This window comes from Moschus berezovskii, chromosome 3 (genome assembly GCF_049115385.1).
Source record: "Moschus berezovskii isolate FMDL1 chromosome 3, NW_MosBer_1.0, whole genome shotgun sequence".
In the NCBI taxonomy this organism is placed as follows: domain Eukaryota; kingdom Metazoa; phylum Chordata; class Mammalia; order Artiodactyla; family Moschidae; genus Moschus; species Moschus berezovskii.
The window spans coordinates 120,220,127-120,245,502 of record NC_142462.1 but is presented as its reverse complement, the minus strand read 5'-3'; the positions used below and the strand labels follow the sequence as shown (position 1 = coordinate 120,245,502).

Here is a 25,376-nt window from a genome sequence, read left to right as displayed (position 1 = left end):
AAGCTATACTGCAAGTCAGTATAGCTCTGACGGCTTCTATTTCTTCTTTTAGATAATTACAAATAAAATGTTTGCCTCATTTATTTTTCAGTTTTCCAAATCGTTTATCAATATTTATTGGTCATCTACTATATTTCAGGAATTTCTATAGGACCTTGGGGGATACAGCAAGAAACAAGATAAACAAGATGACTGTTCTCAAGTAGGCTTATTCTCATAATTAGAGAAACAGCCAGCACAGACAGCTAACAAGTGAGTGTACTTTCTTGGACACAGACCCTCCAGCCCTGTTAAGACTTCATATAACATAGCCATGGCCAACAACTTGAGTACAAGCTCAGAAGAGCTGAATCATTTCTGAATTTGCAATCTAGAGAAATTGTGGGATAATATTACATGTTTGTTCTTTTAAGCCAAACATTAAACTAATTACTAAGGTTTGGAGTATTAGTAACACAGCAACAGATAAGTAATATATAATCCAAGGACATGATTCTTAAGAACAATATTTTAAGAGTGAAGGGATTCAGAATCTCATGCTTTATACTCAGAATATTGGCACTAGAAGAAAATGTTGACAGCGTGTTAATATTATCATGAAGAAATAATAAATTTACTACTCCTTTTAGTTCGGTGGGATTACAGAATTTGTCTGCTTTTACCTGAGATCTACGGAGTCCACTGAAACAACACAAATACTTCATAATCAGACTTTATTGAAACTCCATTTTTAGCAATGCCTTAGTCAGCCAATAAAAATATGGTAGTCCTACCTCCGAAAAAGTACTTTTCGCCAGTTTTAACTTGAAGAGGACTGTTAGTCCGAACGGCTGAGGCTTCATCTCCATCGACAGTGAGAACAGCGAAATTCTCCTTAGCTAGGAAACGGACCTCATGCCACTGGCCATCATTCAACCCAGAACCTGTTAAATACAAGAGAAAAGATCACTTTTTAAAAAGATTATTCAGTTTTAAATAATTTTTAATATCAACAGAGACTTGTAAGTAAAAATGAATATATTTTGATCTAGGAAAATTCAGTGTAGCTGCAATTAATATCTCACATTTCTCTAATATTATAAATCATTCTCTCCTCCAGTGGACCAAATATGGCCTAGCATTGAAGGAAAATAGAACATGCCATCCCAGAAAATTCTATTTCAGTGTATTGATTATTCTGAAAAAAAAAAAAAAGTTACTTAAGAAACAGGCAGTACAATAAGGATACTCTGACACCCTCTTTGTCTCCCTGAAAGCAAAAAGTAAGTCTTTCATGTGAAAAAATTCCCTCCCTGTACTAGGAGGGTAACAGGCTTCCTTATCACCAGGAAGAGGGAAGTTAGGGCCAAGAAGGCTGTATAAACAATCCTTATTCTTCTTAATTTGCTACCCCAAGCCTAAATTTTTGTCAATTTTTCTTCACAGTTTTTTTTTTTTTTAATCTGTCTACACTGGTTACTTCTTTGAGTCTCATATTTCTGTGAGTGACAATATATACGAAATTATACTTGTTTTCCTGCTGCTAATCTGTCTATTTCAATTTAATTATTAAACCAGCCAAAGAACCTAGAAGGGAATAAAGGACAAGTCTTCTTCCCCTACATCAGTTATTTGTGCTAATTGACCACTAATAGGTAGGAAAAATGATACCAGGATAGCTAATCATTTACAAATAAGATATCATTATGATGAATTAGGTTATATTTAACTAGACACCAACAAAATAAATGAACTCCCTAACAATCACATTTCACTCTTGCCGTTAAAAACAAAATCTATTTAGTTCTCCATTAGACAGAAAATAACTAAAAGTTACTGTTCAGTTTATATTCATTTTACAAAGAATAATTAGAAAATTAAGGAGTAAAGACAAGAGAAGAGTCTTTGAACAAAAGTACCTGGAAATAGTTCAAGGAATACTAAGACACACAGAAATCTGAGTCACAACGGCTTTCTTTCACCTTACAAAGGCCTATGCAAAGGGAAGAGAGTTTGTTCTAGACTGCTCCAGATAGCTTAATCTAGAATTCATAGGTAGAAGTTATTGAAGGTGCACTTCAGCCTCACAAAAGAAAGACAAGCCTAGCATGGAAAAGTGTCCAAAAACAGAGTGAGAGAAACTCAGTGAAGCAAGGATGATGGTTCCAAGCCTCTGATCAGAGGTCTGAAAACCAAAGCTTATGGGCCAAATACTGCCTGCTACCATCTGCTTATACTGCAAGGAGATCCAACCAGTCCATTCTAAGGGAGATCGATCCTGGATGTTCATTGGAGGGACTGATGCTAAATCTGAAACTCCAATACTTTGGCCACCTCATGCGACGAGTTGACTCACTGGAAAAGACTCTGATGCTGGGAAAGGTTGGGGGCGGGAGGAGAAGGGGACGACGGAGAATGAGATGGCTGGATGGCATCACCGACTCTGTGGACATGAGTTTGAGTGTACTCCGGGAGTTGGTGATGGACAGGGAGGCCTGGCGTGCTGTAATTCATGGGGTTGCGGAGAGTCGGACACGACTGAGCGACTGAACTGAACTGAACCGAACTGAACCATCTGTTTTGGTACAGCCTGGGAGCTAAAAACAGTTCTCACCTTTTAAAACACTGAAAATAAATGAAAAGAAGAACAATATTAAATTACATGTGAAAATTATATAAAATTCAAGTGTTTGAGTAAACATAAAATCTCCTGGAATACAGCCAGACTCATCTGGTATATATACCGTTTTTCTGCAAATCAAATTGCCAACATCTGCTGGATCATGGAGAAAGCAAGAGAGTTCCAGAAAAACATCTATTTCTGCTTCATTGACTATACCAAAGCCTTTGACTGTGTGGATCATAATAAACTGTGGAAAATTCTGAAAGAGATGGGAATACCAGACCACCTGACCTGCCTCTTGAGAAACCTGTACGCAGGTCAGGAAGCAACAGTCAGAACTGTACATGGAACAACAGAGTGGTTCCAAATGGGAAAAGAGTGCGTCAAGGCTATATATTGTCACCTTGCTTATTTAACTTATATGCAGAGTACATCATGAGGAACGCTGGGCTGGAAGAAGCACAGGCTGGAATCAAGATTGCTGGGAGAAATATCAATAATCTCAGATATGCAGATGACACCACCCTTATGGCAGAAAGTGAAGAGGAACTCAAAAGCCTCTTGATGAAAGTGAAAGAGGAGAGTGAAAAGGTTGGCTTGAAGCTCAATATTCAGAAAACTAAGATCATGGCATCTGGTCCCATCACTTCATGGGAAATAGATGGAAAAACAGTGGAAACAGTGTCAGACTTTATTTTTTGGGGCTCCAAAATCACTACAGATGCTGATTGCAGCCATGAAATTAAAAGACGCTTGCTCCTTGGAAGGAAAGTTATGACCAACCTTGATAATATATTAAAAAGCAGAGACATTATTTTGCCAACCAAGGTCCGTCTAGTCAAGGCTATGGTTTTTCCAGTGGTCATGTATGGATGTGAGAGTCGGACTGTGAAGAAAGCTGATCGCCGAAGAATTGATGCTTTTGAATTGTGGTGTTGGAGAAGACTCTTGAGAGTACCTTGTACCGCAAGGAGATCCAACCAGTCCATTCTAAGGGAGATTGATCCTGGGTGTTCATTGTAAGGACTGATGCTAAAGCTGAAACTGCAATACTTTGGCCACCTCATGTGACGAGTTGACTCACTGGAAAAGACTCTGAGGCTGGGAAAGGTTGGGGGCGGGAGGAGAAGGGGATGACCGAGAATCAGATGGCTGGATGGCATCACTGACTCTGTGGACATGAGTTTGAGTGAACTCCGGGAGTTGGTGATGGACAGGGAGGCCTGGCATGCTGTGATTCATGGGGTCGCGGAGAGTCGGACATGACTGAGCGACTGAACTGAACTGAAACAATTGCTGCGGAGACTGTATGATCCACAAAACCTAAACTGTTTACCGAGTCATCCTTTTCCTTTATGGAATAAAACATAAACTAATGATTGGTGTACATTATTAAGTAAAAATACCATTTTAAAGAAAAAAACGGAAGGCCCCTTGGGGCTTGAAGATAGTCACATATATGTGGTATTAACTAACATTATACTAGTAAATATTATTGCAAATAATCACCCCCTCAGGTTTTTTTTTTTTTTTTGGATTTTCAAATTTTAACTTAGTAATACCAGTCCATTCTAAAGGAGATATATCCTGGGTGTTCATTGGAAGGACTGATGCTAAAGCTGAAACTGCAATACTTTGGCCACCTCATGCGAAGAACTGACTCATTGGAAAAGACTCGGGATTGGGGGCGGGAGAAGGGGACAACAGAGAATGAGATGGCTGGATGGCATCACCAATTCGATGGACATGAGTTTGAGTGAACTCTGGGAGTTGGTGATGGACAGGGAGGCCTGGCGTGCTGCGATTCACGGGGTCGCAAAGAGTCGGACACGACTGAGCGGCTGAACTGAACTGAACTGAATACTTATTGAGCACATTTTTTTTCAATAGAGGAAAACAGAAAACCCAGCCCCAGAATAATGAATACTAAATAATTTTCAAATTGTGAAATGTATAATATAACCAATTACATAGATAAAAGTTTTTTATACTCTGATATTACTATGTAAATATACAGTCTTATTCTAAAAGGGAAGTCAGTTAGCTGCCAGACAAGTAGTAGTGCTAACTGAAACAATTCCTTCTCTATTAGGTTGCTTTTGGGTTCCCACACAGAACTGATCCATGGACAATGATAACTTCACCATAACATTTTCCTTTAAAGTATAAAACTGGGGTTAAAGTTAATTAACCACAAAATTGTATGGTTTTGATTTTGTTTTTGCCTCTAGACTGTGATTAACCCTGCTTTGAAACATATTTTGAGGGTATAGGTCCCAAGCACAGCAATGTTACAAATGTTTCATCCTAAATAATGACACATTCAAAGAAAGTCATTTACAAGCTATGTTAGGCAACTGGGCTTTCTGTTCTAAACTGTAGACCAGAAAGCCTTTCTAAAAAATTCTTATGAAAACATCTTCATCATAAAGTTAATTTATAAATGGAAAATCATCAGTTTAATTGTTCATGACAAAAAGGTCTATTATTTTATCAGATTAAAATTAAAAGATTATTTTTTTTCAAGAAACTTAATCACTAGAGAAATTGGAGCTCAGAAAAAAGCAGCCTTATTGATAGCATCCACTGCTGCTTCTGAGCTTGAACTGTGATTTCTATTCATTTTAATTCCAATTACTGTTTTGAACTGTTAATGTTAATGATCAAGAGTGTTTTTTTTCTAATAACATGGTTAATGAGAAATTTAAGAAGCAACATATTTTCCTTTGAGCAATGGGTCATTTTTGGCCCACTGAAAAATGACTCATTGCTCAAAACAAGATTTGTTACATTTTAAAATTTCTCTATAACCACATGTTATTAAAAAACAACTCTTGATTTTTGGTTTATTATATTTGGGGCCCATTCCTATCAGATTGCTGAGGCATACCTCTTGATGATTAACAGTAACTGTTCAAAACAGTATTCCCCCAAAATAACTTTTTTTTTTAAAATTACTATCCCCAATAAATAGGTGGGAGAACTGAATATAACAATGTTTAGGCATTCTATACATGGTAAATGGCAGAAGTGGGAACTAGAACTCAGACATACCTAGTTCCAGAGACTGATTTCTTATAAACAGCGAACAAACAAGCAAAGAAAAACAAGCAACAGTTAAACATGGCATGGAGACTGTGCATCCATGATCAGAACTCTCTTATACCACACAGACACACAAACATTTCCATTTGACACCAGCCTAGAAGGAGCTCAGCTTCTGGGGTACCCTTGTTTCATACAGCATCAGAGTTGCAAATAAACCGAGACACCACCCAGTTTGATCTGTTAATTTTTAACATTTACATTGTCAGATTTTTTTGTAATGGAAGATCCCACTACTACATGTCTTTCAGTATTTTCTTACATCAATGTTTTTTCCCTTAAAATGAAATACGAATGGGAATTTTCTAAGTTTGAGAAGCAAGTTCTAGCACTGTTTCCTCAAGGCATATTAAAGTAAGCCCAGGAGTGTTCATTTAAATCATCTCTATACTTTGTGAAACTCAGCAAACAGAACTATGTGCACACTCCCTTCGTGTTAAAATGAGTGGATCAATCACTGATCTTGAACATGCTATCTTTTGTCAGTTTGTTGGGCTGAGATCCTAAGCTAGACCTTTTGCATTTGAACAAGTTTTTACCACTACTCAGAACTCAGTCATTAAATTTCACGGCGCAAAAAAAGAAGATGCCACAGTTTCAGCATCATTTCCCTCTGCTTGTGTCCATTCCCTTCAGTGTAAGGGAGACCTGAACAACTTGGTATGAAACGCAACTAATGAGTTTGCCTTCATCATTTCCTGGGCCACCAGCCACCTGGAGGAAGTAGTAGAGAATTAATTTTGCTTCAGAGAAGCTGTATGAAGAGCCTCTCTAAGGTATTTTTTTAAATTAATAATATTGTTTAGTATTTTTAATTCATATGAAATGGAATATTAGTGAAATTTAAGAGCTTTTGGAATTTAATATATAACACTCACTCAGAATAGGGGTTTCCCAGGTGGCTCAGTGGTATAGAATCAACCTGCCAATGCAAGAGCCACAGGAGAGGTGGGTTCAATCCCTGGGTCAGGAAGATCCCCTGGAGGAGGAAATGGCAACCCACTCCAGTATTCTTCCCATGGACAGAGGAGCCTGGTGGGCTATAATCCAGGGGTCACACAGAGGTGGACACGACTGAGCACTTTGACATTCATTTAGAATATTACAGTTGATCATAAGATATACACCTACAAGTATCAGTATAGTATTCAGGGGAAAAAGTGTATCATCATCCCAAATTTTATTAGAATCCTGTGAGTCATAGGACTTCTTCAATTGCAGTGTTGGAGAAGACTCTTGAGAGTCCCTTGGACTGCAAGGAGATCCAACCAGTCCATCTTAAAGGAGATCAGTCCTGGGTGTTCACTGGAAGGACTGATGCTAAAGCTGAAACTCCAATTCTTTGGCCACCTCATGAGAAGAGCTGACTCATTGGAAAAGACCCTGATACTGGTAGGGATTGGGGGCAGGAGGAGAAGGGGATGACAAAGGATTAGATGGCTGGATGGCATCACCGACTCTATGGACATGAGTTTGAGTGAACTCCGGGAGTTGGCGATGCACAGGGAGGCCTTGTGTGCTGCGATTCATGGGGTCGCAAAGAGTCAGACACGACTGAGCGGCTGAACTGAACTGTGAGTCATAACCAACAAAGAACACATCACCAAACAGGATTAAGGCATCGCTTCTCACTTGCTAGTAAAGTGGTAGTATCCCTCCACTCAGTATTCTAGAGCAACAAACGTCCCTGGGAATGGAGAGCCTCACCAGGGACCTGATCCATAATCCTGGACACAGTGGTGTCTTGGTGGCTGCAGAGTAACTCAGGACCAGACCAAAGTAGGATGCTGTTAGTTATTGATACTTAACAAAGAAACTCAAGTCTCATACAGCTAACATTTTCTAGGAGTTTTGGATGTGCCTGGCACTGCCTAACTCGGTATGTGTCAATCTATTGCCTTTTCTCAACAGTGGGCAGCAAGATGGCAGAAAGACAGGGCAATAGTGCGGTGGCCAAAGGACTGACAGGGGAGCCAGGCTGCCTGTTTTTGCTCTGACACTTGTCAGCCTGGGCAGTTTACTTAACCTTTCTGTGCCTCGGGCTTCTCGTCTCTAGAAAGCAAATAATAGTATCCATGTTGGAGGCTAGTTTTAAGGAGTAGATGAATTAGGGATTCAATGCATTCGAACAGTGCCAAGCACTTAGGAAACAGCATAACTGTGTCTGTATCGTTAGGTCAAAAAGCAAGGAAGGTTGATGAGTTAATTTTACAAAGAAAAAAATCTGAGACTTGAACAGAGTACTTTTTCTTTGGGGGTTATTGCATTGCAATTACATATATTGGTGTAGTTATAACAAACCTTTTAAATAACACAGTGATATAATAACAATGAGGAGATGGTGAATATATACATTTGAGACTGAAAACATGTGTCCTAACATTATGCTAATTGACACTTGAAACTTAGAAATGTCCAGTGACTGCACTGGACATGGGGAAAATTTCTGTAGTCAAACAACTTAGAGCTGAAGATGATTTGTTCTGCAAAAATATGTTAGATGACTCACAAGGTTATGACAAAGACTCTGATGTGAAGAAATTTGAACAAAACTTTTCCAAACGTGAGAGTGAAAAATGAACTTTCTAAATTATTTATGTATGTAATTAAATATTAGAAACATTTTTCACCCACAACCCTAAGCAATTATATATGCAAGTTAAGTCCAAAGGTGCTCATATTACCTCCTTGGGAACATAGGAGATTGTCTTATATTTGGGGTCCCACTGGCTTTAGGCTGACAAGCTCCAAATGACATGGAGGTGGATTAGAAGCTAGGGGTATCTGACTTACAGGCTGACTGTCACAGAAGCCAAACAGCGTAAGAGGCTAGAACACAGACCCTGAAGTCAAACATCTGGATATACATTTCATTTTTGCTCACCTAATAGCTGCACCTTCAGCAAGTTAACCACTTTAAGCCTCAGTTTCCTTTTCTATTAAGTGAGAGTACTGAAAATATCTACTTCATAGGGTTGTTATGAGGATTATGTACATATACTGTTACTTAGAACAGTGTCTGGCACATGCAAGCTGGGGTTTCCAGGTGTCACACACATAGGCAGCAAGTTAGCTCTCAATAATAGATATTAGCTATTGCTTGTATTCAGTGAGTAAGACTAGCTCTCTAAATACCAACTTGGGTTGTTATACATTAATTCTATAAGTATTAACTATTCAGTTCAGTCGTTCAGTCATGTCTGACTCTTTGCAACCTCATGGACTGCAGCACTCTAGGTTTCCCTGTCCATCAGCAACTACCAGAGCTTGCTCAAACTCATGTCCATTGAGTCGGTGATGCCATCCAACCATCTCATCCTTTGCCATCCCCTTCTCTTCCTGCCTTCAATCTTTCCCAGCAACAAGGTCTTTTCAAATGAGTCAGTTCTTTGCATCATATGGCCAAAGTAGTGGGGCTTCAGCTTCAGCATCAGTCCTTCCAAAGAATATTCAGGACTGATTTCCTTTAGGATTGACTGGTTGGATCTCCTTGCAGTCTAAGAGACTCTCAAGAGTTTTCTCCAACATGACAGTTGAAAAGCATCAATTCTTTGGCACTCAGCTTTTTTACAGTCTATTATGAAATGATTAAAATTCATTTTCTTTATGAATAAATACCTGCCTCCCCATATGAATCCTATAGTGCAATAAGTCTTGAGGAATTTGGGGACTGGGGAAGATAGTTATATATGAAAATGTAGTGCAAGTGTTAGTCACTCAATGGTGTCTGACCCTTTGTGATTCCATGGACTGTAGCCTGATAGGTTCTTCTATCCATGGAATTCTCCAGGCAAGAATACTGGAGTGGGTTTCGGTTTTTTTCCAGGGGATCTTCCCAACCCAAGGATCAAACCCATGCTTCCTGAATTGCAGGCAGATTCTTTACTTTCTGAACTACCAGGGAAGTCCCAGTTTCTCGTTAACATCAAGGTCAAAAATTTCTAAAGCCAACCTTGATCTATACAATAGAATAAGGCTTATTCCTTCATAGTTACAGATGCACTTTCAGTTCAGTTCAGTCATTCAGTTGTGTCCGACTCTCCGCAACCCCATGAATCACAGCACGCCAGGCCTCCCTGTCCATCACCAACTCACGGAGTTCACTCAAACTCATGTCCATCAAGTTGGTGATGCCATCCAGCCATCTCATTCTCTGTCGTCCCCTTCTCCTCCCGCCCCCCAACCTTTCCCAGCATCAGAGTCTTTTCCAGTGAGTCAACTCGTCACATGAGGTGGCCAAAGTATTGCAGTTTCAGCTTTAGCATCAGTCCTTCCAATGAACACCCAGGATTGATCTCCTTTAGAATGGACTGGTTGGATCTCCTTGCAGTCCAAGGGACTCTCAAGAGTCTTCTCCAGCACTACAGTTCAAAAGCATCAATTCTTCAGCGATCAGCTTTCTTCACAGTCCAACTCTCACATCCATACATGACCATGGGAAAAACCATAACCTTGACTAGACGGACCTTGGTTGGCAAAGTAATGTCTCTGCTTTTTAATATACTATCAAGGCTGGTCATAACTTTCCTTCCAAGGAGTAAGCGTCTTTTAATTTCATGGCTGGAATCAGCATCTGCAGTGATTTTGGAGCCCAAAAAAATAGTCTGACACTGTTTTCACTGTTTTTCCATCTATTTCCCATGAAGTGATGGGACCAGATGCCATGATCTTAGTTTTCTGAATGTTGAGCTTCAAGACAACCTTTTCACTCTCCTCTTTCACTTTCATCAAGAGGCTTTTGAGTTCCTCTTCACTTTCTGCCATAAGGGTAGTGTCATCTGCATATCTGAGGTTATTGATATTTCTCCCAGCAATCTTGATTCCAGCTTGTGCTTCTTCCAGCCCAGCGTTCCTCATGATGTACCCTGCATATAAGTTAAATAAGCAAGGTGACAATATACAGCCTTGACGTACTCCTTTTCCTATTTGGAACCAGTCTGCTGTTCCATGTACAGTTCTGACTGTTGCTTCCTGACCTGCATACAGGTTTCTCAAGAGGCAGGTCAGGTGGTCTGGGATTCCCATCTCTTTCAGAATGTTCCACAGTTTATTGTAATCCACACAGTCAAAGGCTTTGGCATAGTCAATGAAGCAGAAATAGATATTTTTCTGGAACTCTCTTGCTTTCTCCATGATCCAGCAGATGTTGGCAATTTGATCTCTGGTGCCTCTGCCTTTTCTAAAACCTGCTTGAACATCTGGGATTTCCCGGTTCACATAGTGCTGAAGCCTGGCTTGGAGAATTTTGAGCATGACTTTACTAGCGTGTGAGATGAGTGCAATTGTGCGGTAGTTTGAGCATTCTTTGGCATTGCCTTTCTTTGGGATTGGAATGAAGACTGACCTTTTCCAGTCCTGTGGCCACTGCTGAGTTTTCCAAATTTGCTGGCATATTGAGTGCAGCACTTTCACAGCATATCTTTCAAGACTTGAAATAGCTCCACTGGAATTCCATCACCTCCACTAGCTTTGTTCGTAGTGATGCTTTCTAAGGCCCACTTGACTTCACATTCCAAGATGTCTGGCTCTAGGTCAGTGATCACATTATCGTGATTATCTTGGTCGTGAAGATCTTTTTTGTACAGTTCTTCTGTGTATTCTTGCCACCTCTTCTTAATATCTTCTGCTTCTGTTAGGTCCATACCATTTCTGTCCTTTATCGAGCCCATCTTTGCATGAAATGTTCCCTTGGAATCTCTAATTTTCTTGAAGAGATCTCTTGTTTTTCCTATTCTGTTGTTCTCCTCTATTTCTTTGCATTGATCACTGAGGAAGTCTTTCTTATCTCTCCTTGCTATTCTTTGGAACTCTGCATTCAGATGCTTATATCTTTCCTTTTCTCCTTTGCTTTTTGCTTCTCTTCTTTTCACAGCTATTTGTAAGGCCTCCTCAGACAGCCATTTTGCTTTTCTGCATTTCTTTTCCATGGGGATGGTCTTGGTCCCTGTCTCCTGTACAATGTCACTTTCACTTCCTCAAAATTTTTTTTTTTTTTTTTTTGCCAAATACATTATTCAATAGGTATGGTTCTGAATGTTTGTGGAATATTTCCAAATACTAAATTCAATTCCAAGCAATGACTTCCCCTGATGACCAATTTTGAGGAGACTGATATAACTGAAGTACATATTTTTCAAAGTATTTTTGTTTTAAAAATGTATACTATTGCAACAATTTTGTTGTATGTTTATAAAGATTATTTGAATATACTTTAGGATAGATACCTCTAGTTATTCACCAATTAATAACTATAATAATTTTTAAACTGTACATTACAAAAGAAAACTTTTTCAAAGATAATTTTTTAACCTAAAACCAACATTTTTTAAACCATATTCCAGCTTCTGACTTCATTTTTCATAAAATAAATAAATTGTTTTATAGTTTTTCTTCTAACATCTCCTTAACTTATAATTGCTAGAAAAACTTGTTTTGTATGCAAATGTAAAATGTTAATGAAGCATATTCTATCCAGGCTGACTTTCTAATGGTATTATTTTTAAAATAAGACTCTTGAGGTGGTTACTTTGATTGAACAAGAAGAAACAGATGTTTCTCTTATTAGAGACAAGAAGAAAAGACTGGTTTTATGAATACTGAAAAAAAGAAAGTATTTAAAATATAGTCAGAAACCAAGATGTAACATCTGTTTGAAAATGCTTCAAATAAAATTACAGTGACTAGAGTTTTCAGTATTTTTCTCAACATTTAATCTTGAGAGAAAAATCTCTGAGACTACAAATTCATCTTTAGGCAGTTAGAGTATTTTCTGAGGTGTAAATAATATATCCCATAAGTTACCAGTTGTCCATTTATGCAGAAAGAAGGAAAAAGGGAATTTACATTTCTTTATAGATATGCCACATTTGTTGTTGCTTTAGTCACTAAGTTGTGTCTGACCCTTCTGCAACCCCATGGACTGTAGCCCGCCAGGCTCCTCTGTCCGTGGGATTCTCCAGGCAAGAATACTAGAATGGTTGACATTTCCTTCCTCAGGGATTGAATCCTCCAGGCAAGAATACTAGAGTGGGTTGCCATTTCCAACCCAGGGACTGAACCCCATCTATACCACTGAGTCACCAGGAAAGCCCGATATGCCACATACTATTTCTTATGTTATCTAAATAAACCTCATAAATAAATTGATGCAATTTAATCTTGTGGACTTTTACACGTCAATCTGAACCATCTAAATATGACCAACTACAATCAGAAAGAAAATGCAATATGATGCTTGAGTAGGCACATAATACTTTTTTTCTTTTAAGCTGAAGAAATTGTTAAATGACCCTTTGTATAGGTACAGAGAGAAAGTCACTTTGGAACATGGCTTCGTTCAGAAACAACCCCTTGAATGGAAGCTTTAATTTAGAAATATACACTGGGGAGAGCCTACTGCATGACATTTTTTATGTGTTGCTAGATATGACTACTTCACTAACTTAATCTGTAGAATCTTAGAGATGGGATGGATTCTTTCCTTTCAGGCACCCAGAATCCTTTGAGAAAAAAAGAGCCTAACAAGTGATTTTTTTTTTTTTAACCTTATATTCACCTTAGAGTCATTTGGGAAGCTTTAAAAGTTTTACACTGAAACTTCCAAATCACTGCAGAGGAAATTAAAGACTTAAATAAACAGAAATATATTACGTGATCCTAGTCAGAATCCCAACACTAGTCTTTGTAGAAATAAAAAGACAAGACTGTATAATTTATAAGAATTTTTAAAACCTTAAGAATTAAATATTATCAGAAGAAAAAAACAAAAGTCTATGGGGTCACACAGAGTCGGACACGACTGAAGTGACTTAGCAGCAGCAGCAGCAGCAGCAGCAGAGAACTTATCATCTGATTTGAAGACTTGTTATAAAGCTACAGTATTCCAGAAAGAAATTAGAACTAGACTCAAACATATGTGGTCCATTGTGTTTTTTTTTGACAAAGCCTCTAAGGCAATACTGTGGAGAAAGAAAAGGTGTTTGTTTCTTTGCTTTGATTTTTTTCAAAACTTGGTGCTGAAACAACTGGTTAAATAAAGGGGGAAAATGTGTTTCAATTTCTACTTTACTCAACACACAAGACTTAATTCTATACGGATTTTAGACTCAAACACAAAAGCCTAACTGTAAAGTTTCTGAGGGATAACAAAGAGTAAGTATCTTCATGACTCTGGGGTTTTAAGAGATTTCCTGCTGCTGCTGCTGCTAAGTTGCTTCAGTCGTGTCTGACTCTGTATGACCCCACAGACGGCATCCCACCAGGCTCCTCCATCCCTGGGATTCTCCAGGCAAGAATACTGGAGTGGGTTGCCATTTTTTTCTCCAAGGACATGAAAATCACTTGATATATTGGGCTTCATCAAAATTTAAAATTCCCTCTCATCAATAGACATGATTAAGAAAATTCAAGGCAAGACAGAGACTAAAGAAAAATATTTACAACATATTTATCTGAAAATGGAACATACTGAAATACAACAAAAGCTCTTATAAATCAATATTTGGGAGACAAAAATGGGCAAAGTCACAACACAAATAAAGGTAAATTCATTACTCATAACCACATGAAACATTTCTTGACATTGTCAGTCATAAGGGGAATTAAAGCCACACTGATGTACAATTTTATACCACTTCAGTGGCTAAAAATTAAAAGGACTAATCAGGATCTGGATCAGTTTGAACTCTCATGCATTGCTGGTAGGATGCAAAATGGTGCAATCCCTTTTGAAAACCCTTTGATAATTTTTAAATGAAGTTAAACATATATTAATTTTATGACCCAACAATTTCCCTCGTAAGTATTTCCCTCCCCAAATCAAAAAGCATGTTGCAAAAATACTTGTAAAGGAAGGTTTCAGCTGCTTTACTCAACTGGGAATAATTATATATCCACAGAATGTATATTCAAATAAGGAAATGTTGCTAAGTAATAAAGACTAATGACCTAGTGGTTCAAACATTGTTTTGCATGAAAGATTGCAGAGACTCCATCGACAGATGGATGGATAAGGAAGTTGCATACACACAATGGAATATTACTCAGCTATAAAAAGGACCACATTTGAGTCAGTTCCAATGAGGTAAATGAAACTAGAGCCTATTATACAGAGTGAAGTGAGTCAGAAAAAGAAAGACAAATACCACAAATGAATGCATACATATGTAATCTAGAAAGATAGTACTAAAGATTCTACTTGAAGGGCAGCAAAGGAGACCCAGATATTTTGGATACAGTGGGGGAAGGAGAGGGTGAAACGATATGAGAGAATAGCATTGAAACATATACATTATCATTTGTAAAAACAGATAGCCAGTGGGAGTTGGTCCTATGATGCAGGGAACCCAAAGCCAGTGCTCTGTGACAACCAAGAGGGGTGGGGTGGGGAGGGAGGTGGAAGGAGTTTTCAAGAGGGATGGGACATATGTACACTAATGCTGATTCATGTTGGTGTATGGCAAAAAGCATCACAATTATTGTAATTATCCTCTAATTAAAAAAAAAAAACTGTGCTGAAAGAAAAAGCATGCAGACACACACACACAAATAACATACTGAATGAATCCTTTTATGTGGAATTTTAGAACAGGCACAACTATAGTGATGTCAATGAGGAGTGCTTGCCTGTGGGGGGCGGGTGCAAGTAGGAATGCACCGTAAGAGGCACGAGGAAACTTTCTGAGGTGCTGAAATGTTCTATATTTTCACTGGAATACCAATTGCTTTTGTGTATGTATGTATCAAAATCTATCAAATTATGCTTTCAAGTTCTGTGTATTTCACACAGAATCGATTCTCATTCGTGGATTCAGTATTTGTGGATTCACCTTATTGCTATAACTTATTTCTAACCCCTAATCCATACTAGTTGTTCTTGCAAGGTCATTCAGGGACTTCTGCATGCAGAGATTGATGAAAAATTAGAGTTATCCAAAATACAAGTTCCCAAATGAGGTCAAACAAGTAGGTCTGTCTACTTGTTTCGGCTCTCATCCCACAATCAGTGTGCTTTTTGCTATATAATTAGTGCCACGGTGTTTTTTGTGTTTTTTTTTCTTTTTGCATGTTTGTGCTTTTGTCAATTTTATCATTTAAAGTAGTCCCAAAATGTGGTATTAAAATAGTTTAGTGTTCCTAAGTGCAAGAAGGCTGGCCTGTCTTGAGAAAGTGTATGTGCTAGTTAAGCTTCTTTTGCACGTAAGTTATAATCCTGTTGATTGTGAGTTCAATTTTTTAGTTCAGTGTTAATGGATCAATTATATGCATTAAAAGGTAACTTTAAACATTAATATATAAATCAAGGTTATGTATTGATGCAAATGTTGTGACCAGAGGCTCAGGAACTTAACCCTATATTCCCTGTAGGAGTGATGGTTCAGTGGTCGTTAATTCAATGTTTGCAATGATTATGTAGGACATGTGCAAGTACTAAATCGCTTCAGTCATTTCCGACTCTTTGCAACACTATGGACTGTAGCCCGCCAGGCTCAACTGTTCATGGGATCCTCCAGGCAAGAATACTGGAGTGAGTTGCCATGCAGTCCTCCAGGGGACATTCCCGACCCAGGGATCTCATATCTACTGAATTGGCAAGTGGGTTCTTTACCACTAGGCACCACCTGGGAAGCCCACATATAACATAACTATTATAAATAATGAAGATCAACTGTATTGTATAATTTTTACTTCAAAAATATATAAACTTTTCAGCTTTATTTTTTAATTGATGGAAAATTGCTCCAAAATTTTGTATTGGTTTCTGCTGTACAACAACACAAATCAGTCATAATTATGTACATTTCCTTTACCCTCCTGTGACTCCAACCCCTCTCCAACCCTACTTCTCTATGTCAACACACAGCACCAGGCTGGGCTCCCTGTGTTATTTAGCAAATTTTCACTAACTATTTTACACATGATAGTGTATATACGTCAATCATACTTTCTCATGTAAGCATTTTTAAATAAGATCCAACCAGTCCATTCTAAAGGAGATCAGTCCTGGGTGTTCATTGGAAGGACTGATGCTAAAGCTGGAACTCCAATACTTTGGCCACCTCATGCGACAAGTTGACTCACTGGAAAAGAGTCTGATGCTGGGAAGGATTGGGGGCAGGAGGAGAAGGGGACAACAGAGAATGAGATGGCTGGATGGTATCACTGACTCGATGGACATGAGTTTGAGTGAACTCTGGGAGTTGGTGATGGACAGGAAGGCCTGGCGTGCTGTGATTCATGGGGTCGCGGAGAGTCGGACACAACTGAGCGACTGAACTGAACTGAATGATGATATTCATTTTTAAATTCAACTAAATTTTGTTCAATGCCCACTTTATGCTTTGTTTACTGCATTATCAAACAATGAGAAACCCAGTATGAGACATGCCATTATTTCCTATCAAACAGGGGAAACCCAATAAGACTCTGTATTACTATGTTTAACTTTTGAATGTCAATATTTTAGGATGTTAAAAAAAACTTAAAATAACTACTCCAAGACTGTTTTCATGTAAGTTCTCTAAAACTTGTTTCAACCATTACTGATTCCCAGCCCGAAGTCAATTATTATTATACTTCAAAATCTCATTCAAAGATGTATGACTATTCTAATAATGACTCTTTGCTTGAGACAGTCTTCCAAAGCAAGTGTCTTTAGTAGTAATATGATTAAATAAATATCACCTTCAATAAATCTTATCAATCTAGGGCTCCAGTTCATGTACCTGTTTTAGCATATACATTCATTCATCTCAGTGTTTTAGTCTAACTTAAATATAAAATGTAATATAATTGCATTTCATAAGAAGTTATGACAATACTGAAAAGCAATTATCCTCCAGTTAAAAAATTTAAAAAAGAAGTTATGGCTAGTTTAAAAGAAGTTTTAATTCATAGGACTTCTGATTAATGCATGCGCACACACACACACACACACATATATATAATCCCAAAGATACAGTGTTGTACAGCAGTTGAAATAAAATAGTTATAGAAATAAATTTTTTAAAATAAACATGCCAGTTATTTGGTTTAAAACCTAAATATTTATTAATATTATTATTTATAGTCACTGTTCCATTTTTGTCTTAAGTAGAAAGTTGTAGAACTTCCCAGGTAGGTTTGGGGCAAACAGATGAAAAGGAACATTTAAAGGTCAGTGGCTTCCCAGGTGGCACTAGTGTCAAAGAGCCCACCTGCCAACACAGGAGACACAAGAGACGGGATCATCCCTGGGTTGGGAAGATACCCTGGAGGAGAAAACGGAGACCCACTCCAGTACTCTTGCCTGGAGAATCCCATGGACAGAAGATCCTGGAGGGCTACATTCCATAGGGTCGCAAATAGTCGGACATGACTGAAACTACTTAACACACACAGAAAGTTGTAGTTGTGAAACAATTATTATCCTGTTTTTGAAAAATAAGTTATCATTACTAATGCTCCAATTCATTCTTAAATCTAAATTAACTAAGTTATGTTTAGTGTTTTATCCTTATTCCACATATGTCTCAGATAAGTTGCAATATCATACAATATTTCTTTAAAGGCAGAGAAGCATCCTTATTTATAGGAAACCAATACTGTCTAAATCGCAAGGACATTCAAATCAATTTCTCCCTTTTTAGGGGCATACCTGTGCAAAACATTGTAGAGAATATAAAAATAAATTTTATGACTCCTGGTCTCAAAAACTTTGTCTTACTGTACCATCTAATGAGGTTTAAATAACTTTTAAACATTTTTAAAATGTTTAGAATATCTTTAGACATTTTTATAACTGCCATGAAACATTTCCCTATATTCTATAAACTGAGAGGGCTCAGGAAAAAGAAATGAAAGATAAATGAAGAAGGCAAAATGTAGCTGAGATGATTTTGGGAGCCAGCTAGGGTCTTGGACGCGAGGTAATACCAAAGGTTGGCGCTTTCTTGTTTTCCACAGCCTTTCTATAATATGCTGTTGAACCTGTGACTCCCCACCTTCCCAGCTGGCATAACCCCACTTGTGAATATCAGAATGATTACAGAGTACCTTATCTCACCCATGTCCCAAAGGCACAGAGTTCCTGTCCTCTTACACATCAGGGCGTAAACAGAACCCCAACACACTATCAGTCAATGACTGCTTTTCTATTCTGTTCTAACAATATTTTAGAAGTAATGCAAAAGGAATATCTTAGAGAAAGAATACTAGGAACATCATAAATGAAGATAATAATAGCAACTTAGCCTAAGTTACTGAAACAGGGAGTGGCAACCCACTCCGGTATTCTTGCCTTGAGAATTCCATGGACAGAGGAGCCTGGCAGGCTACAAGTCCACGGGGTTGCAAAGAGTTGGACATGACTGTGTGAATAACACATACACAGCCTAGGTTAATTCTTTATTTTTTTTAATTTGATTAAATATAAAAAAAGTTGTTCTATAGTGTCGTGTTGCTTACTGCCATACGACAATGCAAATGAGCTATAATTACATACATACCCCTCCCTCTCTAGCCTACTTCCCCTGCACCCATTCCACCCGTGCAAGTCATCACGGAGCGCCAAACTTGGCTCCCTGGGCTACACAGTAACTTCTCATCAGCTATCGATCTCACACCTGGTAGTGTAGGTGAATTCTTGAATCCATTTTCTCATTTTTCTAAATTTTGATAATAAAACAAATACAAAACATTAACAGTTGTCAGACTTTAAGACTGCTTTTCTTTAAAACAGTATGCATAGCAAAATTCCCTCTTTTCTTCCAAACAGCTTTCAAAGTCTTAGTTTCATCATAGCCATAGAGAGCTGGGAATCTAAGTGGCTTTGATTAAAACAACCGTTTTTATACCTGTGTAAGCGGGATAACTAGGGTGCAAAAATTGTCTTTAAATTAGAGAGGTTATCCAGATATTTAGCGGTTCAGAAATTTCTGAGTTCAGAGAAAAATCATGGGCAGAGTCCTGGAATGGATTAGATATCTTAATATATTATGTTCAGGAGCAATCCCTTTGATTTGAATGTAAATCATTATTTTTTAAATTGCATCATAAAATGCATAATAAAACCAGAGCTTCTCATTTCAGATAATTCTGCATTACTCCTGTTTAACAGAACTCTCTGTGTTTCTACTTGCCACTGAATAATTTTCATCCTTTACTCAAAGGCAGGGTCTAGCTCTTGTAACTAGGTCACAGACATAGGTAAAAGTCCAGTTTCTACGTTTTACATGTAGTTATTTTTCTGCCAACCTCTCTACTGCTAGTTCCACTACGTGACTCCTAGCATGAGAAGTTGCTTCTGAGTGATTCAGCTCTGTGTCATTTCCTCCAACTGGACTATTAATAAGCACTGAACCATGAAGGGCACCTCTCCCAGTATTTATGAACTGCTATCTCCTGCAGTCTTCAAGTCAACAATCCTTTTTTGAGTGTCAGTCACCTTTTGGTAGGTTCTTCTCATCTCTTGCAGCAAAACAGGAGAGCAAAAACAGTACATACAGGTAAGCACACTGAAGTCACATTTGTTTAAAAAATGCTGAGTTACAAATTTATCCCACCCATCCTTTCTTGTGAATTATAACCTGAATGTGATAAGCATCAGCTAAGATAAAAAATTCAAACCAATATTTCAAAAATTAATATATTATTATATCATAAAATGTTTAAACCATTGATTTATTTTTAGTGTGGTTTCATGGGATTGCATTGTGTACACAAGTTGTGTGTACATGCGTGTGTGTTTGTATATATGTATGCACATAAGTGTGAAATTCACTAGAGGACACATAAGATAGGAGTACAGCGTGACACATGAAAACAGAGCCAGATTAAAATCTGGATAACATGGAGACATGCTACACTTACTCTCTGGCCCAGAAATTCTTATCACTAAAATGAATGATTCATATCAGTTGATTACAAGATTCTTCTCAGCTTTAGACACTTAAGAGTACAGTACATTCACGTACTAAAAAGGCGAATAGAAAAACCGACAATGAATCAATTTAAAAAACAGTGTAATGTAGAGCATATTAATAAAGTAAATACTCATATAACTAAAGTTGCGTATTTTGGTCAATAAATCTGTACTTGTCCTGCTGGCTGACTCTAAACATTAAACATGATGGTCACAAACCACTCAGAGAACATGGAAGAGACTTTGCCTGAGATGAAAAGAGAAGAATCCACATTGAAAAGATGAAGATAGTCATTTGAGTTTGTACTTTAGTGGACAGAGGATGGGATTGCTTTATGGAAATGTACGAGAGAACTGACTTTGGACCAAGTTGGAGGATGGATCCACCACTATAGAAAAAATTATGATATTTCGCTGTTTAAATTTTGAAAGAGAATTCTTAGCCATTTCTGTTTTTTAACTTAAGAGGTAAAGTCCCAGAAAGCACTGGCAAATTGAAAAAGAAGTAAGGTTTCTGGCAAGAGAATTTGCCCTTTACTAAAGAAATTCTCTGGAATACTAATAAAGGATTAGGAAGCGGATGTCACAGTGCAGCATACCAAAAAGAGGTAATCGGAGGGACTTTGTGGTAGATTAGATGCCTTAGAGAGCTTCCCTGGCTCAGGCAGTAAAGAATCTTCCTGCAGTGCAGGAAACCTGGATTTGATCCCAGAATTGGGAAGATTCTCTGGAGAAAAGCATGGCAACCCACTCCAGTATTCTTGCCTGGAGAAGAATCCCATGGACAGAGGAGCCTGATGGGCTATATAGTCCATGGGGTCACAAAGAGTCAGACATAACTGAGCGACTAAGACTTTTACTTTCAAATGTCTTATAGCATGAAAATTCGATATAGATTAACATTTATCATTTTCTTATCCTAGCTATAGATAACATTAGAAACATGTATACATGGATTTTTTTCCATACCATATGGCACAATTGTATTTTTTAGTAGCTATTTATTTATCATTGTTCAGTGTTGGTTGTTAGATGGGCAAATTCTAGTCAAAATCAATTACTGACTTTAGAAGCAATTCGGTGTAATTGGTAATGATCTGTCTCTTGATCTGAGTAAGGGTTACAGATGTGTGTTTGGTCTTTCAAAACCTTCACTAAGCTGTACATTCTTGATATGTGCATTTTATATGTGCATAGTATATTTTAATAAAAATAAAGCAAGATAAAAGTCTATGTGATGTATAATCTAATTGAAATAAGTAAAACTGTACATAATAGGAAGCCACTATTATCTTTAAAGAGCCATGAGATAAATGCATATTGAACCATCAAAAACTTAAGAAGTATACACAGTTATAGAATATTAAAACAATAGTAACTTGCAAAATTGATAGCTATTAATGTCATTCATTTAACATAAATTGTGGTGTATAAGAAAAATAAAGATTACTTTGGGCTATCACTAGGTAAAGACTTTACAAAAATTCTGGGGGGACTTTAGGACATTTACTTTCAAGGGCTTTAAACTGTGATGTCATTTTTCACATTACATCTAATTTCATTCCTCAACTTATGGTCTTTCCTGTTTTTGATTAACTTATCAACCATGATACTTTCATGTCTCACAGATACAGAGAATGCAAACTGCTTTCACTCAGAAAAAAAAAAAAGAAGTCAAGTGGGCCTTAGGAAGCATCACTACGAACAAAGTTAGTGGAGGTGATGGAATTTCAGTTGAGCTATTTCAAATCCTAAAAGATGATGCTGTGAAAGTGTTGCACTCAATATGCCAGCAAATTTGGAAAACTCAGCAATGCCCACAGGACTGGAAAAGGTCAGTTTTCATTCCAATCCCAAAGAAAGGCAATGCCAAAGAATGCTCAGACTACAATTGCAGTCATCTCACAAGCTAGCAAAGTAATGATCAAAATTCTTCAAGCCAGGCTTCAACAGTACATGAACCATGAACCTTCAGATGCTCAAGCCAGATTTAGAAAAGGCAGAGGAACCAGAGATCAAATTGCCAACACGCACTGGATCATCGAAAGAGCAAGAGAGTTCCAGAAAAACATCTACTTCTGTTTTATTGACTACGTCAAAGCCTTTGACTGTGTGGATCACAACAAACTGTGCAAAATTTTGAAAGAGATGGGAATACCAGACCATCTGACCTGCCTCTTGAGAAATTTGTATGCAGGTCAGGTAGCAACAGTTAGAACTGGACATGGAACAACAGACTGGTTCCAAATAGGAAAAGGAGTACATGAAGGCTGTATATTGTCACCTTGCTTATTTAACTTATATGCAGAGTACATCATGAGGAATGCTGGACTGGATGAAGCACAAACAGGAATCAAGATTGCTGGGAAAAATTTCAATAACTTTATATACACATATGACAGCACCCTTTGGCAGAAAGTGAAGAAGAACTAAAGAGGCTCTTTATGAAAGTGAAAGAGGAGAGTGAAAAAGTTGGCTTAAAACTCAACATTCAGAAAACTAAGATCATGGCATCTGGTCCCATCACTTCATGGCAAATAAATGGGGAAACAGAGACTTTGTTTTGGGCTCCAAAATCACTGCAGATAGTGATTGCAGCCATGAAATTAAAAGATACTTGCTCCTTGGGAGAAAAGTTATGACCAACCCAGACAGCATATTAAAAAGCAGACACATTACTTTGCCAACAAAGGTCCATCTCATCAAAGCTATGGTTTTTCCAGTGGTCATGTATGGATGTGCGAGTTGTACTGTGAAGAAAGCTGAGCACCAAAGAATTGATGCTTTTGAACTGTGGTGTTGGAGAAGACTCTTGAGAGTCCCGTGGACTGCAAGTAGATCCAACCAGTCCATCGTAAAGGAAATCAGTCCTGAATATTCATTGGAAGTACTGATGCTGAAGCTGAAACTCCAATACTCTGGCCACCTCATGCGAAGAGCTGACTCATTTCCCTCATGCTGGGAAAGATTGAAGGCGGGAGGAGAAGGGGACGACAGAGGATGAGATGGTTGGATGGCATTACCGACTTAATGCACATGATTTTGAGTAAATCCTGGGAGTTGGTGATGGACATGGAGCCCTGATGTGCAGCAGTCCATGGCTTCACAAAGAGTCAGACACTGTTGAGCTACTGAACTGAAGTGAACTGTGGGCTATCACTAAGTAAAGACTTAAAAATTCTGAGGGGGACTTTAGGACATTTACTTTCAAGAGCTTTAAACTGTGATGCCATTTTTCACATTATATCTAATTTTATTCCCCAACTCAGGGTCTTTCCTGTCTTTGATTAACTTATCAACCGTGACCCTTTCATTTCTCACAGATACAGAGAATGCAAACGGCTTTCACTCATAAGAGAAAAAAAATCCTCTGATAAATATATATTCACTTTTCATTGCACTCTTTCTAAATTTTATAGTGCCTATCACTTGCCCTTTTAAAATTTCACTTTTAGGCTTTCTTCGCTTCCATTTTTCTTGAGTTCAGTCTTTGTATCTTAGACTAAAAGGTAAACCAGATGGTTCAAATACTCTACTGCACTGGTGGGAATGTAAATTGATACAGCCACTATGGAGAACAGTGTGGAGATGTCTTTAAAAACTAGGAGCAAAAGTACCATACAACCCAGCAATCTCACTACTGGGCCTATATCCTGAGAAAAACCACAATTCAAAATGACACATGTACCCCAATGTTCATTGCAGCACTGTTTACAATAGCCAGGACATGGAAGCAACCAAGTCATCCACTGGCAGATGAATGGATAAAGAAGTTGTGGTACATATATACAATGGAATATTAGCCATCAAAAGGAATGAATCTGAGTCAGTTTTAGCAAGGTAGATAAAATTAGAGCCTGTTATACAGAGTGAAGTAAGTCAGAAAGAGAAAAACAAATATTGTGTATTAATGCATATATTTGTAATCTAGAAAGATGGTACTGATGAACCTATTGCAATAGAGATGCGGACATAGAGAACAGACTTGTGGACACACGCAGGGCAGGAGAGGGTGGGATGAATTGAGAGAGTAGCACAGAAACATAAGCATTACCACATGTAAAATGGCTAGTGGGAACTTTCTATGTGATGCAGGGAGCTCAACCTGGTGTTCTGCGACAGCCTAGAGGGGTGGCATAGCGCTTCAAGAGAGAAGGGACATACGTATACCCGTGGCTGATTCATGCTGACGCATGGCAGAAACTAACACAACACTGCAAGGCAATCATTCTTCAATTAAACATGAGTAAATTTTAAAAGTTATCTTGATGCTTAGTTTTCATGAAATCACCGCTGTCAAGTTCACTTAGTTTGAAAGTTCACAATATTTTGTCTGCTCTCAAGTATCTGAGAGAATAATTTCATCAGAAACTATGTCGCTCAAGACCAGTGACTCTCCATGAGAGGCCAAGCCTTTGTGGTTATGAATTTGGAAAAGCAAGGGTGACTTGAGGAAAAATATCATGTGGCTTATAATTAATTTATATATATTATACTGTTTATACATACAGTATACACAGGGTATCCTGTATTCATATTACATACTATAAATACAGAGCACACTCTTAATAGCTAAAGCCAGTCTTTAGTAACTGCACTAAATATTCATACCTGCTAACAAATCCCCAAGACAAAGCTACAGTCTCTGAAAAACAAGGAAGGACAAGAAGATAGATTTCAGGGAGAAGAAGGTGAAACAGTGAGCCAGTGAGAATCTGATTAAGTAATTCTTTCTCTGAAGTTGACTTCGGCTTCTAAATTCTCTGCTTT

The 25,376-nt window shown here is 37.9% G+C and overlaps 1 protein-coding gene across 1 annotated transcript in view; it reads right to left on the bottom strand.

The window, feature by feature from the left end:
• CNTNAP2 (contactin associated protein 2) overlaps window positions 1-25,376 on the bottom strand; it is a 1,655,962-nt gene that overhangs the window by 1,092,539 nt on the left and 538,047 nt on the right. Inside the window, exon 9 of the mRNA XM_055420199.2 lies at window positions 774-923. Coding sequence (XP_055276174.2) covers window positions 774-923 — 150 coding nt within the window. The remainder of the gene's footprint in view (window positions 1-773; window positions 924-25,376) is intronic.